Raw genomic sequence first — 16,926 nt, 5'->3', positions numbered from 1 at the left:
ACCCCATGCTATATAAACCAGGCACTCTTGTATATCTTCAGCTATCTTGAGATTTATTCTTCTACTCTACTATTTTAGTGAGAAAGTTATTTTATTTGCCAGAGAAGATAATCTCATACAAAAGGAATAAAGTAGTGTCTGTCATGTAATACTATTTTACAATTTGTAAAAAAGAATAATACTTTATTCATTTTTTAGTCCAAATGTAGTTTATGGGTCATAGGAATTTTCACAAACTTCCAATTTAGAACATTATGAGTTCATATAGTTATTTTAAAATTCATGTGACTCCTCTATTTGCTTTAGTTTTTCCCCTTTATTTCTATCATATGCACTTTGTAAACTTTCAGTTTATTGAGACTTGTCCTTGCAATTATTCTTTTTATCTTTTCATTTATAAATAGATTTTGATTTCCATATGTAAAAAATACGTTCATGAGAATTCCAATAATATTGAATCTTATTCTTTGAAGTATCCTAAATGGAATCAAGAAGTTAATGGCATAAAAAACTGTATAGTGATTCACTAATCTTAATCCTCTTGTAAGATGAAAAAAATCACATCTGATTAAAATCAAATGTTTGCTTTTTAAGCAAACTAAGAATGTTTTCAGAAGAAAGTTGGTGTAGATAATTGAATATAATTTTAGCTAATTAATTACCTGCAATTGGAGGGCAATAGAGACCTTCATACATCAAATATGCAGGATATTGTCCCTTAGGGATTTGGAGGAGAGATAATTAATTATTTGAAGATTTCATTGGTTTAAATAATTTGATGGGAGCATCATTTAATTAAATAAAAAGACACATCTAAATATAATGTCTATTTTTCTTCATTTTCTTTCCTTTATCTTTCCTTTTGTTTGTTTTTGCATTTTATCTTTTTTCTATCTCTTTGTTTTTTCTCATTTAGCAAGACTAAAACAGAAAATAGTTCTCATTTTCAGGAATGAAATAAAACTATTTAATAACAGTTTAAAATTAAGTGAGAAATAACAAATAGTAGACCATTATTTCTTCTATTATGTACCTGATGTCCCAGTCTTCTCAAAATATCATTATGATGCCAATAAAACAGAATGAAGTTATTTTTGTAGACTGACAAAATTAACATAAAAAGGCATTTGCAAAAAATTCTTAATCTTAGATTTTATTTTCCTTTATATCTAAAGTAAAAGTTCAATTGAATTTTCACATTAAACACTTTAAAATTTGCACTTTTATGAAAGTATGATAGTCCTGTTGAATAAGAATTTTATCAATTTAAAAATGTTTATATAATGTTCTCTGTTATTGAGGATTAGCACAAATACTAAGCTACACCCAATGGCCGATGCTCACATATAGATCCTGATTAAAAATTAGGTAAATAAATAATTAGATTGTAACTGAGGATACAACCAAATAAACTGATCATTACTTCGCAGTGTCGTAATTATTAGCATGCTGTTACTTTACATTTTATTATATTTCTTCAACTTCAACTTAATTACAGAATGTTAGGAAACACAGTTCTTATCAATACACTCAGTTTTACAGCTGTATGATTTTAGCACACTTCCTTTAAAGTACAGGCACTTTAGAAACACAAAAATTAGTTCACATTAGTCTATAGTTTTTCTCAAATGAAGCTGTGATCCAACTCCAGAGACAAACTTGTACATTTCTGTCTATATTCCAAGGCTGAGGAAAATAAGCTTTATATCAAAGACTTTTTTAAAAATAATAAACACCTTGAGTAACAATTAGAAGTGGAAAAATGAACGGAGGCAGGGGATTGAGAAGCGGACTGAAGGGGCGTGGCAATGACGTGAGATGAGCTGTTTACGGAACTGCTAATGCCCCTGAATTTCTGATTGATACTGTTGTATACTATTTCTTACTTGTAAGCTTCCTCCTCAATGGAGGCATATTTGTGTTAACTGATGCTGCTCTGAGTTTCTGATGACCTGCAAGGTTAAAAGCTAAAGCCATTCCTGGCCCTTCATCTGGATGATGGCTTAATTGTCTCTAAGTGAGTTTTGAGATGCCATAGTTGCCCAGGTGACTGGAGGCAGTCATTGGAAATTGCCAAGAACTGAATGTCCTGTTTAAGTATATGTTATGTAAAGGACTGGTTCCCTATGTGGATATCACCAATGTAAAGTAAATATGCATTGTCACATGATAAATAAATCATGTGACATTTTAAAATTCTAAAGACACTTTGAAAAATTAGAGTGTATTTTGAACGTTATCATGTGAATTGAATCATTTTTCATTCTCCAATATTTTGAGGAGATGTTCTAGTAATTCTCTGTTCCCTTTATTGTTTACAGTCAAGAGATAAGGATGCTTACTGAGATCATAAACCTAATTTTTGCATGGCTTTTTTTTTTTTAACCAGAGACCAGGCTTCATCTCTTAGTATCAATGAAACATTCAGAAAATGGGTAGAAACCAAAGGATTCTAGGTAGTGCCAGACACAGCCATGATAATGCCCTGAGAATGATTTTCTTGGGATTCTACCAGCTCTGCTAGACCCACAACTCCGCTGCTTCCCCGTGAATTATCTCTGGCAGTTAATGTTGCTGCTAAGAGCGAGGAAAAATACTCTATGCTCCCTTTTATCATGAAAGAGGGTCCTTGTTTCCCATGTCTGGGACCTTTCCTTTAATAGGAAATATTTTTGAGATTTTGTAACTATGATTTTTATCTATCCAACCTCTATTGAAGGTAAAAGAGAGTATCTTGAACAATCCTCAGTGTTTCCGGAGCTTGATGCTTCACTGTGATAGCGACATTAACTAATAGAGGCATTATACACAACTTAAAACTAATCAAAGGTGTCCTTTTTAACACCCTCTCAAATATGTTGTTTATCTTTTCTCATGGTGACATTTGGCAGTCTGCCTTTTGAGTCTATGTTTTATTACTTTGTGTTTATTATCTATGATTCAATGGGTTTTAATTATGTCTATAAATAACATAGAATATATTCATATATACACAATGATTTTGTTATTCCCTCAGAATGGTGTTGCTTTATTTATCATCGAATGTAATAGTTTCAAGAATCAAGCATGGTGGCTTATCCTAGCAGTTTGGGAGACTGAAGTGGATGGATCACTTGAGGCTGGGAGTTCGAGACCAGCTAATTTTTGTATTTTTCGTAAAGACGGGGTTTCACCATGTTGGTCAGGGTGGTCTTGATCTCCTGACCTCATGAACTGCCCTCCTCGGCCTCCCAAAATGCTGGGATTACAGGTGTGCGCTACCGTGCCAGGCTTTTTTTTTTTTTTTCCACTTTCTACTGCTTTTTAATTTAAAATATGAGAAAAATTCAAGAAAATATTCAAAAATAGTAGTTTCACAAAGATTACTCCACAGTTGTTAGGTAGCATTGTGTAGCTTTAGAATATTTTTTCATCTGCTGATGTCTAGAAGTCTAGATTGGTATATAAAGGTAGTTTGTGGTGTCACTATATAATAGAACTTGTAGAAGAATAAAAAATTGAAAATGGGAAGGTTAAGCATTCTACTGTCTATAATTGGATCAAGCAAGATAAGCAGAAATTTAATCATAAAATGCTATGGTTTTGACCTCTCATAAAATTAATTATACTGAACTACCTCCTTGTATAGACCCATTAGTAGTCTGGCCTCACACTGCTAATATACACAAACCCTGAGACTGAGTAATTTATAAAGGAAAGAGGTTTAATATCATTATAATAAAATTAATATAATTCTGATAGTAAAATTAAACTGTCTTTTGTAGGATAGTGGAGCCTGAGGTAAATAGTATTATATCATCTATGCCTGGAAATGGTTACATTTTTGCTTTGCTAGGCCTTTATTGTGAAATGTTGTGTCAATCTAGCTAGGAGCTAAACTGGGTTTGGATGTTGTTGCTGCTGTGAGTACCTTAAATGAACCACAAGCTTCAAATATCTCTAGAATCACCTTAAGTTTGAAGCAGGGGTGGCTATAAGGATGGTTGGATTCAGAGTGTGATTTACTCAATATCTGCTGACTCTTGGCTTAAGGTCATATATTTTTCTCTGTGCCTCACAGAAGATCATGCTCTTGACCATTCCCCTAAGAGTGGCTTGCTGTTTCTGTTTCTCAAGCTCCTTACCTGGTTTGATAGGGGTGTTGTTCTCTGTTCAAGTTTGGCCTCCATTTTCCCAGGCGCTGTGTTCCTGGGTCTCGATGGTATGATCTCAGTGATTCTGCCCCAACTCTGGGACAGGGAGACCCTCCCAGTGGTCCTGGTCTAAAACACATTTCTGCCCATTCTCTAAGAGAGGTTTTTTTGTGTGCGTTTGTTTATTTGTTTTTTGTTTGTTTGTTTCTGTTTCATTCCCCTAGCCCCAGGTCTTCACCTGTGTCTAAAAGACAGCAGATTTGTTACCTGCTCCCAGCATCCTAAGGCCTTTCCTCTGTGGGGGAGCAGGGGGAATATTGTACTTTTCTTGCAGTAGCAGTCATTCTTTTCCGGTAAAACTGTCTCATAAGGGAAGGCTTCTCAAAACTCTCCACCCAGTCTGCAGTTCTATGCATGAGAACTCGTGAGTGGGTGCAAATTCCCCTGTGCCTTTGGCTCCCTGGTTTCCACCTCTCATGATTGCCCACACTCAGCCTTTAGCAATTCATTACAGATTTCAGCAGCATTCTCCTTACTGGCTTGCATGGCATTGGTGTCCATCTGCTTCGAGTACACAAGAGCTGACATCCTGTAACTCTTTGAGTTCTTCTTGATATACTTAGATTTCGAGTTAATAGTTTTGCTGTAACTTCAACTGCCAGATGGGTTTCAGAAAAGTTGTATCTTTGCAGAGTATTCAACCATTTTCTTATAAACCTGGTAGCCTTATGACCTTTCCAACTTTCTAAATTTTGTGCAGAAGGCAGGATCTAGACTTTCTCAAGCATAAATATACTATTTTTTGAAAAGCCAAATTAATCTATCTAAAAAGTAGAAATTCTTAACAATCTTGTATTTGTGAAAGATGCTGTTGTATTATTCCCATTAAAGCATGTCTTGATGTGGTGAGGCTTCATTTTTGTGCCAGCAACCTAGTACCTATCCAAAGCACATTAGATGTTTCTGGGATCTTTTGGTGGGTAAGAGTGAAGCAATTCATTAGGTACATGTATTATGGGTGACATGTAACATCAAGTTTTTTCTCAATTAGGATTTCTTTTCTTTTTTTTTTTTTTTTTGAGACATAGTCTCGCTTTGTTGTTCACAGGCTGGAGTGCAGTGGCGCGATCTCAGTCCACTGCAACATCTGCTTCCTGGGTTCAAGTGATTCTCCTGCGTCAGCTTCCCTAGTAGCTGGGATTACAGGTGCCTGCCACTATGCCCTACTAATTTTGGTACTTTTAATAGAGAGAGGGTTTCACCATGTTGATTAGTCTGATCTCAAACCCCTGACCTCAAGTGATCCATCCACTTCAGCCTCTTAAAGTTCTGGGATTACAGGTGTGAGTCACCTCTCCCAGCCAAGATTTCTTTTAATATAATTTAAGTACTACATTCCAAACCTAAAATGAAACCCAACTATTAATCTGACTTCATATTGCACCTACAGATATTCGCATATTCTGGGGAAAGTAATTACAATGCTCATATTGTAACCTTTGTCTTGAATATTCTGAAAACATCAAATAAGCTTATTAACAACATAAAATATCTTCCTTATTCTCTTATTTTAATTGAACAATTTTCCAATTTTTTATAAAGAGTTCAATAAATTGAGACTTTTGCATCCAGTAAGTGCAGATTTGACAAAACAAATCAAACCTTTGCAATCCAACAGCAAAGCATGACTGAGACTTCTTTTTCTTTTTCATTTTACAGTTACCTATAATGATATTATTAGTCCTTTCAAGGTTTTTGCATTTTATTATTTTTTCTTAGTGTTACATGTTTATGCAGTGTATCTATGCAAATAGTTTCCTGATTTATAAAAATACTTGGCAAATTACATAATGGAAGGCCAAAGAAGGTAATAGATAATGTACATAATCCAGCCAAGAACCTCTAGATCTACAGTAGACATACTTAGCATTTTATTGTTAGAATTCATAATTCAATGGCCAATATCTTGTCATATGTTATTAAATGAAAATAAAACATGCCACTCTAAAGAAAAGATTCAAATATTCAGTGGCTAAAATAAGTTAGATTATTTCTTTTTCATTTACTATTCAGAAGAAGGTGAAAGATATAGGGTAGACAGGTAGCCATGTTCCACAAGGTTGTCATGGAATGTTATGAGCCTTCTACTTTTTATTCCACTATCTCCTGGGAATACATGGTCAAAGCTGACTTACAGAAATACATATGTGTTTGGTTCATAGAAGTAAGTAAAGGTTGGGGGAGAGAAAAATGTTTCTTTTTTAAAAAAATGTACTATGGAAGTTATATGCATGAAATCTGGTTTCATCCCATTGACTAGAATTTAGCTACATACACAAAATTAGCAGCATGGAGGGTTTAACAGCGTAGTCTGGATAGCCACATACCCTATTAAATTTAGGTGGTTTTATCACTAAAAGAAAGAAAAGGCCGGGAGCAGTGGCTCAGGCCTATAATCCCAGCACTTTGGGAGGCTGAGGCAAGCAGATCACCTGAGGTCGGGGACTCAAGACCAGCCTGACCAACATAGAGAAAGCCCATCTCTACTAAAAATACAAAATTAGCTAGGTGTGGTGGTGCATGCCTGTAATCCCAGCTACTTGGGAGGTCGAGACAGGAGAATTGCTTGAACCTCAGCGTGGAGGTTGCAGTGAGCCAAATTCGTATCATTGCACTCCAGCCTGGGGCAACAAGAGCAAAACTTTGTCTCAAAAAAAAAAAAAAAAAAAAGAAAAGAAAAGAAAGAAAGAAAAATTAGCTCTGTTAATGTTCAGATTATAATAAACAATGTTTTTAACAAGACCATATTGTAGCTGCAAAAACTGAGTTTTGTGTGTGTTGCTGTTTTATTACAATGATATCCCCAGCATGATTTTTTCCTCCAACATCCTGAATAAAGATTATGATACCTGGCAACTATATTACTGAATTGCTCTTGCTTTTGGACATTATTCAATCCAAAGCTAGCCTTCCTTGCTCTAGCCTCTATAGTCACACAGCAAAAGTCTAAATCCTATAACCCTCTTTCAGCTTCCTGTTACTTAGAAACCCTGCCCATCCTTGTTTTACCACAATTGTGTTCCTTATGGACTTTAACTGATGAGCTTTGAAAAGGGAGGATTGATATGGGTAAACAAGTGGCAGTCACTGCTATATTCTGCTCCATACAAAACATCCTGAAGAGCATTGTGATTTAAGTAAAGACAAGGAAAGCATTGCCCTGGCTTTCTCTGCGTTCCCAGTCTCACATGACCAATTGAAGCAGTCATGGATGGCTTTAATATGAGACAAGCTAAGACAGTACTAGTCTACAAGTGTGAAACACATTGTTATGAAGGGAAAAGCAGGGGAGAAGAAATGGCAGATATGAAAAATGCAGGGTTTTAAAGGTACGAAGAAGTTTGGTTCTCTACCTCTAGGCATTAGGTATCATTGGAATACTGCACTGGGAATATAATGAGTTGAATTATTTTACTGGAGAGAGGTAGGTGAATTTACTTTAGGGAAAAGAGAAAAGTTGAATAAATGGAGTTTGGGAGACCAGTTAGGAAACAATTACAATAATGTAGGTTTGAAGTTATGTTATACCGGTAGCAATAAAGTGAATAGAAAGGGTTACATATGAGACATTGAGGAAGGAAACTTGCAGAATTAAGTGGCAATGTATAATGCTTAACAAAAAGGAATTAAAAGTCATGAGCTCATGTAGCTTGGGGAGAAGTGGAGACGTCAACTAAAATAGAGACATAGTAAATAGTGGTCCTGATGGAGATGATACAGAGCTCTACTTGAGACTGCTGAAGATATCTGGAAATTTGGGCATGAAACTTGTAAGAATTGTTACATCTAGAGTTATGTCTAAAAAGTCTTCTGTTCTATTTATTAGCACATGTGTGCTATTATTCATTTAGCTATGCATCTGTGCATAAGACTGGAATACCAGCACTTGTATATGTCCTATTTTCTGGAAGCTCTTCACATAACTCTCCATCTTTTGGTCCTTCTAATGGTGCCGGTGTCTCGCTACTAACTTTGTCTTCTCCTTTTCTTCTTCTAAAATCTTTTGTACCCAATATTTTTTATGACCCAGGCATGATCCTTGGCTTTCCTTTTTAAATTTGTGTTCTACTCCATCTGCTTCTGTCATCTAGAAGAAAGAACTCAAACAAATTCCACAACTCTTAGAGCCTTCTTCCATTACTTCTTCTCTTGCCATGTGGCTGTTTTCATTCTAGTTTTTTTCATAGACCTCTAAAAGAAACAGAATATTTATTATTATTATTTATTGTATTTTAAGTTCTGGGGTACATGTGTGGAACATGCAGGGTACATGTGTGGAACACATGTGCCATGGTGGTTGGCTACATCCATCACCCTGTAATCTACGTTAGGTATTTCTCCTAATGCTATCCCTTCCCTAGCTTCCCAGCCCCCAATAGGCTGGGTGTGTGATGTTCCCCTCCCTGTGTCCATGTGTTCTCACTGTTCAACTCCCACTTATGAATGAGAATATGCGGTGTTTGGTTTTCTGTTCTTATGTTAGTTTGCTGAGAATGATGGTTTCCAGCTTCATCCATGTCCCCACAAAGGACATGAACTCATCCTTTTTATTGGCTGCATAGTATTCCACGATGTATACGTGCCACATTTTCTTTAACCAGTTTATCATTAATGGGCATTTGGGTTCATTCCAACTCTTTGCTATTGTGAACGGTGCTGCCAGAAACATATGTGTGCATGTGTCCTTATAATAGAACGATTTATAATTCTTTGGGTATATACCCAGTAATGGGATTGCCAGGTCAAATGATATTTCTAGATCTAGATCCTTGAGTAATCGCCACACTGTCTTCCACAATGGCTGAACCAATTTATACTCCCACCAACAGTGAAAAAGTGTTCCTATTTCTCCACATCCTCTCTAGCATCAAGAAACAGATCATTTTTTATTATTTAATATTTTGAAGTATCTCTGTATTACCACTGTGAAAATTTGATTTTTGTCTTTTTTGTTATATCCTGGTGGCAAGTAACATATGAAACTAGTGCATGAAATCATATAACTTTTAACCTAAAGTGCATATTTGATTGCCATCATTTAACTAATTTAACTATCATATGTTTGAAATAATTCAGACATGCACATTTCAAAGACAAAGTACATCATACTCCATAAAGATAGTAGTTGAACATTAATCTGTTCTAAGTACACTACATGTCAATCACCAGTTACGATTCACTTTCGGTGTTCACAACTTACCCTGCCTACTGACTCTCCAACTCAATTTGGGGACCATTTTGCTTATAAAGTTTTAAAATTTTTGGACAATTTTATGTTAATAATTGACATTTTAAGAATTTATATTTGCTTTTAAGTAAAAGTGATATGCTTTAAGTTAAAAAGCCTTTTTAAAACACTGTATGTAACTTCCTTATGCTTATAATTGAGTATGTTTATTTTGTGATTTTTGTGTGAATTTACCTTCTAAGCAATTTTTTAACACTTTATTCTATTGATTGAGGTTCACTGATGAAACCAGAGCTAGGGTGGCAGAAGTATTTGTTTATCACAAAGGACAATTTGTCGCACCAGACAGGGAGGTAAGGACTTGAAATAGAAGCTGTGAAAATTTAAAATCACACAGTTTTTAACTGGAGAGAACAATAGCTGTTACTTAAAATATTTCTATACATTAAGGAACATGTAAAGGCGGACTAATTAAAACTTGACAGAGGCTTATCATTTCAGTTCAAAGATTTGAAAAGTGGAAAGAATCTTTACTCTCACTTTTAAAGGAAGAAATAAAAAGACAGACCAGCTATTTATTAATGATTTCTCTTGAATCTATCAAAGAACTAAAATTACAGGGAAAACAATTGATCTGAAATGTAAGATTTATCAATATTGTTGCCTAAATCGTCAGTTTGTAACTTTTCATTGCTGAGTAGATGGCTATGATATGGATATGCCAGAGTTTATAGACATGTTGGTTGTTTCCAGTTTGGGGAAATTATCAATATAGCTGTTATACAAGTTGGTATACAAAATTTACAATCAGCTTGTTCATATTTACTTCCAGTAGTTTTGATTTAGATTATATTTTATATGTAGATCTAATAGTGGCAAATTGGCAGCTTAATACCAAGTTTTGCAGTTTATGAATATGGTATATCCCTCCATTTTTAAAATCCATAACTTTTACATCAACATTTTTAGTGCTACTCTAATTGACGATATAGTTATCTATCAACTTATATCTCTGTCTATATCTATATTTTACTTTCAGTTTTCAATTGTTCATTTCTATCATGTAGGATCGTGATTAGCCTTTGTCTGTTCACCTTATATCCATCCTGTGACCTTGCTTTGCTTACCTATTGATTCTAGGAACTTGGGGTAGATTTAGTGAGATTTTAGACATATATAATAATGTGGCACATGAATAGAGAGTAAATCACTGAAAAGTTTTTGGTCATATGATTACATTGGACTTAGTTCTTCCCATTAACTTCATTCTGGAATGATTCTAAACTTCTTGCTATATAACTGATTTTATATACTGAAAGTTCTCCCTTATATAGCTACTGAATCTTGTAGAAATCCATGTTTAATTTTTTAAAATTTTCTTTTTAGATTCATATTGTTTGCTTCAAAAACTAATTGTTCTACTTTATGCAAACAAATTATTTTAATATATATTTTGTTGAAAATGTAGTGCCCAAATTGCATGCAGAGCTGAGACTCTAACAATTTCAGAGTCAAATTGAGTTCTCTTTTTGATAGTAGATCTAAAATAAAAATAATGAGCAATATTAGCTCATATAATTCTCTTAGTGATTTTATAGGTAGATATTTTGTCCACAGTTTCTCGGGTGAACATAGTACAGCCAGTGTTTATACTCAGATCTCTCATATCATATCCACTGCTTTTCAACATTATGCTAGCTTAAACCAGTTGTGTAATTAATTTTATAAATTTTACTATATGAAATGAGAAGGGTTTACAGTATGATTTTTTCTATAATTCAATGAATGCTATGTATGGTAAAAAAGTAGATAAATAAAACGTTGATTTTATCTCTAAATTACTGATCTGCACAGTAATGTTTTATACATAAGGATTTTATCACCTTTTCAATCTTAAGATCAAAAACAAGACACAGGGAATAATTTTTATTTAATCCTTCATTTTTATAAAATACTATCTTCTAATTGTTATATCCTGCAAAATTTTTTACAGATTCTTTCAAATATGGTTCTACTTTCAATATGTTTCAAATATGTTTCCAGTGAGGATCTAAATTGCACACAATGAAACATAATAGTTACTAAAACAACATCTAAGTATAAAAGAAATATAGTTTTGAAAAGAAAAAATATAGAAATAACTAATCTTATGTTCATAAGCTATTAATAGTTTACAGCTTTGAGAAATCAAAGACTACCTGGTAGTACAATTACTAATTAACTTAGATTCCCAGAGAGAAACATTTGTGTAAACTACTTTCAAGGTTAAGGCTTTTAACAATCGCATGTTGAGCAGAAGATTATTAAATACTGATAGGGTGGTGAGGGTGCAATAAAACTTTATGAGTAGGTCAGTATATACCTGAGCAACTTTCCTTGATCATTATTTTGGCAGCCTTATCCAACTCTGGTACAACATAGCAAACAGAACAGGCTATGAAATAAGGTAAGTCTATGGCTCATATGCTCTTTGCTATTTTTATGTTTCCAACTTATTTAAATATAAATTATAATTCACCTTTTTTCTTAATTTGTGTTAGCAATATTCCCATCTATCTGCACTAGGTTAAAATAGCAATATCATACATTTTAAACTGCCATTTAAAATATGTAGTACCTTGTACTAAAACAGGAAAATATATTTCTAACTATTTTTAAATACAGGATTTTTTTTTGGCCCAACTCTTCATTGTAACTTTTGAAAGTCTTAGGTGGAATCATAGCAAGTTTTGTTTAATGACTCTATATGAAAGAAAATAAGTATTGATTAAAATTTTGAAAAATAGATGAATATTCTAATAAAGTATCCTTAAATACATTTTAAGATAATCTATATAGAATTGAATGCTACATTTATGAAACATTTATTTTTCCTAGCTTATCTTTTAAAGATAATTCATCAAGTTATTTTACAATAAGGTATTATTCATCTTCATAATAATTATTCAGAGTATCAATATATAATTTTCAAGAGGAGTTACTTAAAATTACTGTAATCGAAAATTACAAGGATCATATTTTTGATCACAGTAATTTTAAGCAATTATTTTAAAATTTGTTTTGATTTTTCTAGACAAAGGAGAGTTTGTTTCAGGTCAAAATGGATTTTTTAAGGCTTCTGTTATAACAAAGGAAAGAGATTTACACTTATTTAAAATTGAACACTAAATGTGACTTTGTCATTTCTCCACATAACATCAAGCAACTGGGCTTCATTTTTTGAACAGCTTTATATATTACCTGTTGCTTTAAGTTTAGTTTACATTCATTTTCTTTGAAGATTACTGATGCAATAAACAGCTTACATATCTGTAATGGAAAATTATATGCTAAGAATGAATGCTAATCTGCAGATATTCATTTATAAGCTATACTAAAAATTAACTTTTTGCTTATTCAATATTAGTATCTGACTTATTTTATGATTCTTGCTAATAAGAATGTAACGATCTAATTGAGGAAATTGATATACACATAAATAATTGCAATGGACATTTAATATGTATAGTAAATGGAGAAAGGCTAGATTAACTCTGCCTCAGAGTAGTAAGGAACTCACCATGGCATTTCAAATGAGTATAAATTAGAATTCACCTAGAAGAGTAGATAGGGAGGGATTGAAATTGAACAGCAGGTATGAAGGCAACACATTTTCTAAAAATTATGCTGTGGTGCTGGGGAAAAAAATGAAAGTATAATTCTAAAAATACTTTGAAGATGAAGTCGATAGGACTTATTGAATAGTTGAATGTTGGAAAACATATGGAAGATGGAAAAGAGGTTTTTAGGTTGAGACAACTGGGTACCTGAATTGACATAGTCACAGAACATGGGCCATTGTGAGACCAAAAAAAAAAAAAAAAAAAAATTGATTTTAAACCCAGCAATTTATTAAAGCATTTACTGTAGAAATTCTAAGTTTTACTTTGGTGTATGTCTTTGAATAAACATTTACATAAAAATCATGGAATACACTATAAAAAATAAGATACGTGTGGTCAAAATTAAACAAATTTGTTTTCAGATAATTATTGGAGATGTGTTATTTCTAGTCTACATTTGGGCATCTTCTATATGCTACCTCAGAAGTATAATGTCATCTAATAATAAATATATATTTTTGATATGAAAGTTTTGTATAGCTCATTTACTGCTGTTTGATGGAGGAATTTGGTGATAACTCAAAAGATTTTTAAATAAAGTCGCAACTCCCAAATATATACTATTCTATCATATATATATATATATATATATATATATGTTTTTTTCAATAATATTGTTGTGGAAAGTAATGTTGGAATCAGAGAGATGAGTGTTCAAGAAAAAAAACCGAAGTTTTTAACTTTGAAATATAACGTATTCTCTCTTAAGCTTGAAGTTCTTAATCAGTAAAATTTAAGTAACGATTTCCTTCATAGAATTGTTGTGAGAATTGAGAAACAGTGCAAGTGGAAGTCTTTGCCTTGCAAAATGCTCTAAATGAGAAGGCAAGACACACCTACTTGGAGATACCTTTTTCCATCTATATTTTCATCTGAATGTACTACTGTAATGTGCATCAGTAATTCATTCCTTTTACTTGAAATTGCATGTGTTGCTTACATTTTATATCAGCATATGTTTCAGATTATTAATAACGTGCTTAAGATATTATTGAGTGGGTGCTAAATTCAGGATATTATGTAAGTGTTGTCTGCAACTCTGCATTGTACGTAGTAAAAAAATGTATATAATTACATAATTGATGGTGATTTATTATGATTATATATTCCACATTTAAACACATATTCTTTTCTGTTTTTTAGATGGCAAGAAAGAAATTTAGTGGGTTAGAAATCTCTCTGATCGTCCTCTTTATCATAGTTACTATAATTGCTATTGCCCTAATTGTTGTTTTAGCAACTAAGACACCTGCTGTTGATGGTAAGTAGTACATTAAAACCATGTCTACATTATTGTGAAGTTAGGAGTACTTCACCCCACAATAGTTAACAGGTTTTTAAAAATGATCTATGTAAGATGAAACACTCATAGAAAAATCTAGGGTAAGCTACACAATTACTCCAACTTTTTCTATTCATTATATTCAAGATATTTCAGCGAGGAGCCTTGTAATTAAGGGATCCATGTGCTTTGACATTAATTGCCTTCCCTAGCTACTTGACCAAGATCAAAGAGGCAAAGGGATCGAGCTGTTAATGTAAGGTGGAATAATGCCTGCTGTTGCCAGTGAGAGTCTTCTCATTAGTGGGAAAACCTGGGTTTTTACTCTGGCCTTCACACACTGGCAAAGGAAATGAGGATTTTAGCAAATATTCTTTGTTGTGGCTAGATTTTATATTAAGGAGAGAGAGTTTGTATGAGAAAGGAAAGTAGAGAAAAGGTGAAAAAAAAACTTGAATAGTTTAATTATCTTTTTCTGAATATTTTAATTCTAATTTAGAGTTGGTATATACGAAACACTGAATCTCTTTCTTCAGTATTCTCTTGAGCAAGTCAGAATTGTAAAGGCTATTACACATTATCTTCTAGACCAACTATAGTTAGCATTTCCCATTGCTGTTAACAGTCTTTTGCTTTACTTTCTTCCAAAAACGGAGAGCTTACTGTATTATGAAGCAATAGATTTTAATGATATCTGATTGCTGGGATGTTATTTATATGGAGTTGGTATCCACCATTCCAGCTTTCTCTACTATAACTATCAAATTGTTTTCTTGCAAGTACCTACTTCCACCTATTGTTTTCTTCTCTAATTTCTTCCCACCTTCTCTATACTCTTTCTGAACTCAATATTGCTCGATTTTGTTTCTTCAGCTATAAAACACAAATTGTAAATTCAGTATGAACGAGTATTTTGTTACCTTTTGAATCTACACCAAGTCCTTTTGTTAATATATTTTGTATTTCTGAAGAAACAGTCAATAGGATTCTACAATACAAATTTTTAAAGTCTAATTGGATCTTTTCCTTTTGATGACTAGGGCTTGAATTTGTGGGTGTTTTTTAAATGCAAAATTTAATTTTTATTATATATGAATTCATGTATTTTTTCAAAAAGCACTTACTGCCTGAAAATCTGAGAAAATTAATTTAATGTCATGTTTTATATTATTGAGTTTTTTCCTCCTCCAGAAATTAGTGATTCTACTGCAACTCCAGCTACTACAACTACAAATCCTTCTGATTCAGGAAAATGTCCAAATGAGTTAAATGACAACATCAATGAGAGAATAAACTGCATTCCAGAACAATTCCCAACAGAGGTCTGCAACAAAAGTCTTTAATATTTTTAATGAATATATAAATTATTATATTAAGATAATTGCTCAATATTGAATCAATCTCATTTATTAAAGATCTAGACATAAATGAGGCTGCATTTATCTTTTTATTATAGCTCTCTATTAAAAATGATAGATAACGGAAGTTACTGAGCTTGCTTTCCTTTATCTGTATTCAATTTAAATTAACAAGTTAATATTCATCCATGTCTAACAAGTTATTGTTAATTTTATAATCTTCATGAAAGTCTATCATCTCAACTCTATCTTGAAAAATGTACACCTTTGATAATATGAAACATTTGAGAGTATGTATGTTCCAACAGAGTATTTATAATTATAACATTAAAAAGTATCTGTGGAAAATAAAATGATACTATTTTTATGAAAATTATTACTTGTTTTAATTTAGCAATTATAAGTGAAGAAGAGAAAATGGAGAAAATTAGGGGTAACCAGTTGGATTCATGTAACCCAAGTTCACTCTTCGTTTTTCTTAACAAACCTGTGTGGTAATAAAATCAATGGGTGTGAGGGTATATGTACAGTCCTTCATGGGTATCCTTTGGGATTGGTTTCAGGACTTCTGAGGATACCAATATCTGCAGATGTTCAAATCTCTTATATAAAATGGCATAGTATTTGCATATAACTTGTGCACACTATTCCGTATACTTTAAATCATCTGTGGAGTATTTATAAATCTAATGCCATGTAGATGCTATGGATATAATTATTATACTCTATTGTTTTTTATTTACATTATTTTTATCATTGTGTTGATTTTTTTAGTTCCTCGAAATATTTCTGATCCACAGTTTGCTTCATCCACAGATGCAGAGGACTATTATATGCTGACATTTTGCCGATATTTGCATTTGCAAATATGATATGCAAATATAAATTTCACCTTCTCCACTCCCCTTTACCACACACAAATTGACTGAATAAATTGTAAAATTTATTTTGTCCCTATCCTATGTTTCCTACATCTTAGTTAGCATATAATTTCTTAATTATTTGCCACAAAAAAAAAACTGGAAATAGATGAGATTTTCCTTAGGTTAACATTACAAAGAAAAGGTCCTATAACAGAAGAGTTAAATAACATAGTATTTACTGTGATACACTGAGGAGAATGGCCAGATATTCTCTTTACCTAACCTTATTCTTAAGAAATGAAGCTCAACATAGAATTCTATTAGGAACAATATGAATTTTGAAGGTTTTATAGGGAAACAACATTGGAGAGTCAATGGTT

At 32.7% G+C, this 16,926-nt stretch overlaps 1 protein-coding gene across 6 annotated transcripts in view; it reads left to right on the top strand.

The window, feature by feature from the left end:
* The window catches only part of SI (sucrase-isomaltase), a 135,241-nt gene that overhangs the window by 34,161 nt on the left and 84,154 nt on the right, over positions 1–16,926 (top strand). For 2 of the 6 annotated variants that reach the window (XM_064378888.1, XM_064378887.1), the window contains 3 exons: positions 11,777–11,827; positions 14,187–14,304; positions 15,517–15,647. In XM_064378888.1, the coding sequence (XP_064234958.1) occupies positions 14,187–14,304; positions 15,517–15,647 (249 nt within the window). In that variant the 5' untranslated portion in view covers positions 11,777–11,827. Of the gene's footprint in view, positions 1–11,623; positions 11,828–14,186; positions 14,305–15,500; positions 15,648–16,926 lie in introns of those variants that run through there. The other 4 variants (XM_064378890.1, XM_064378886.1, XM_064378889.1 and 1 more) reach the window with 3 other exon arrangements.

The sequence above is a fragment of the Aotus nancymaae genome, unplaced genomic scaffold (assembly GCF_030222135.1).
Source record: "Aotus nancymaae isolate 86718 unplaced genomic scaffold, 86718_ANA_hifiasm-v0.15.2.pri h1tg000019l, whole genome shotgun sequence".
Taxonomy (NCBI): domain Eukaryota; kingdom Metazoa; phylum Chordata; class Mammalia; order Primates; family Aotidae; genus Aotus; species Aotus nancymaae.
Note: the sequence above shows the minus strand (reverse complement) of the source record. Positions and strands in the feature narration are given on the sequence as shown.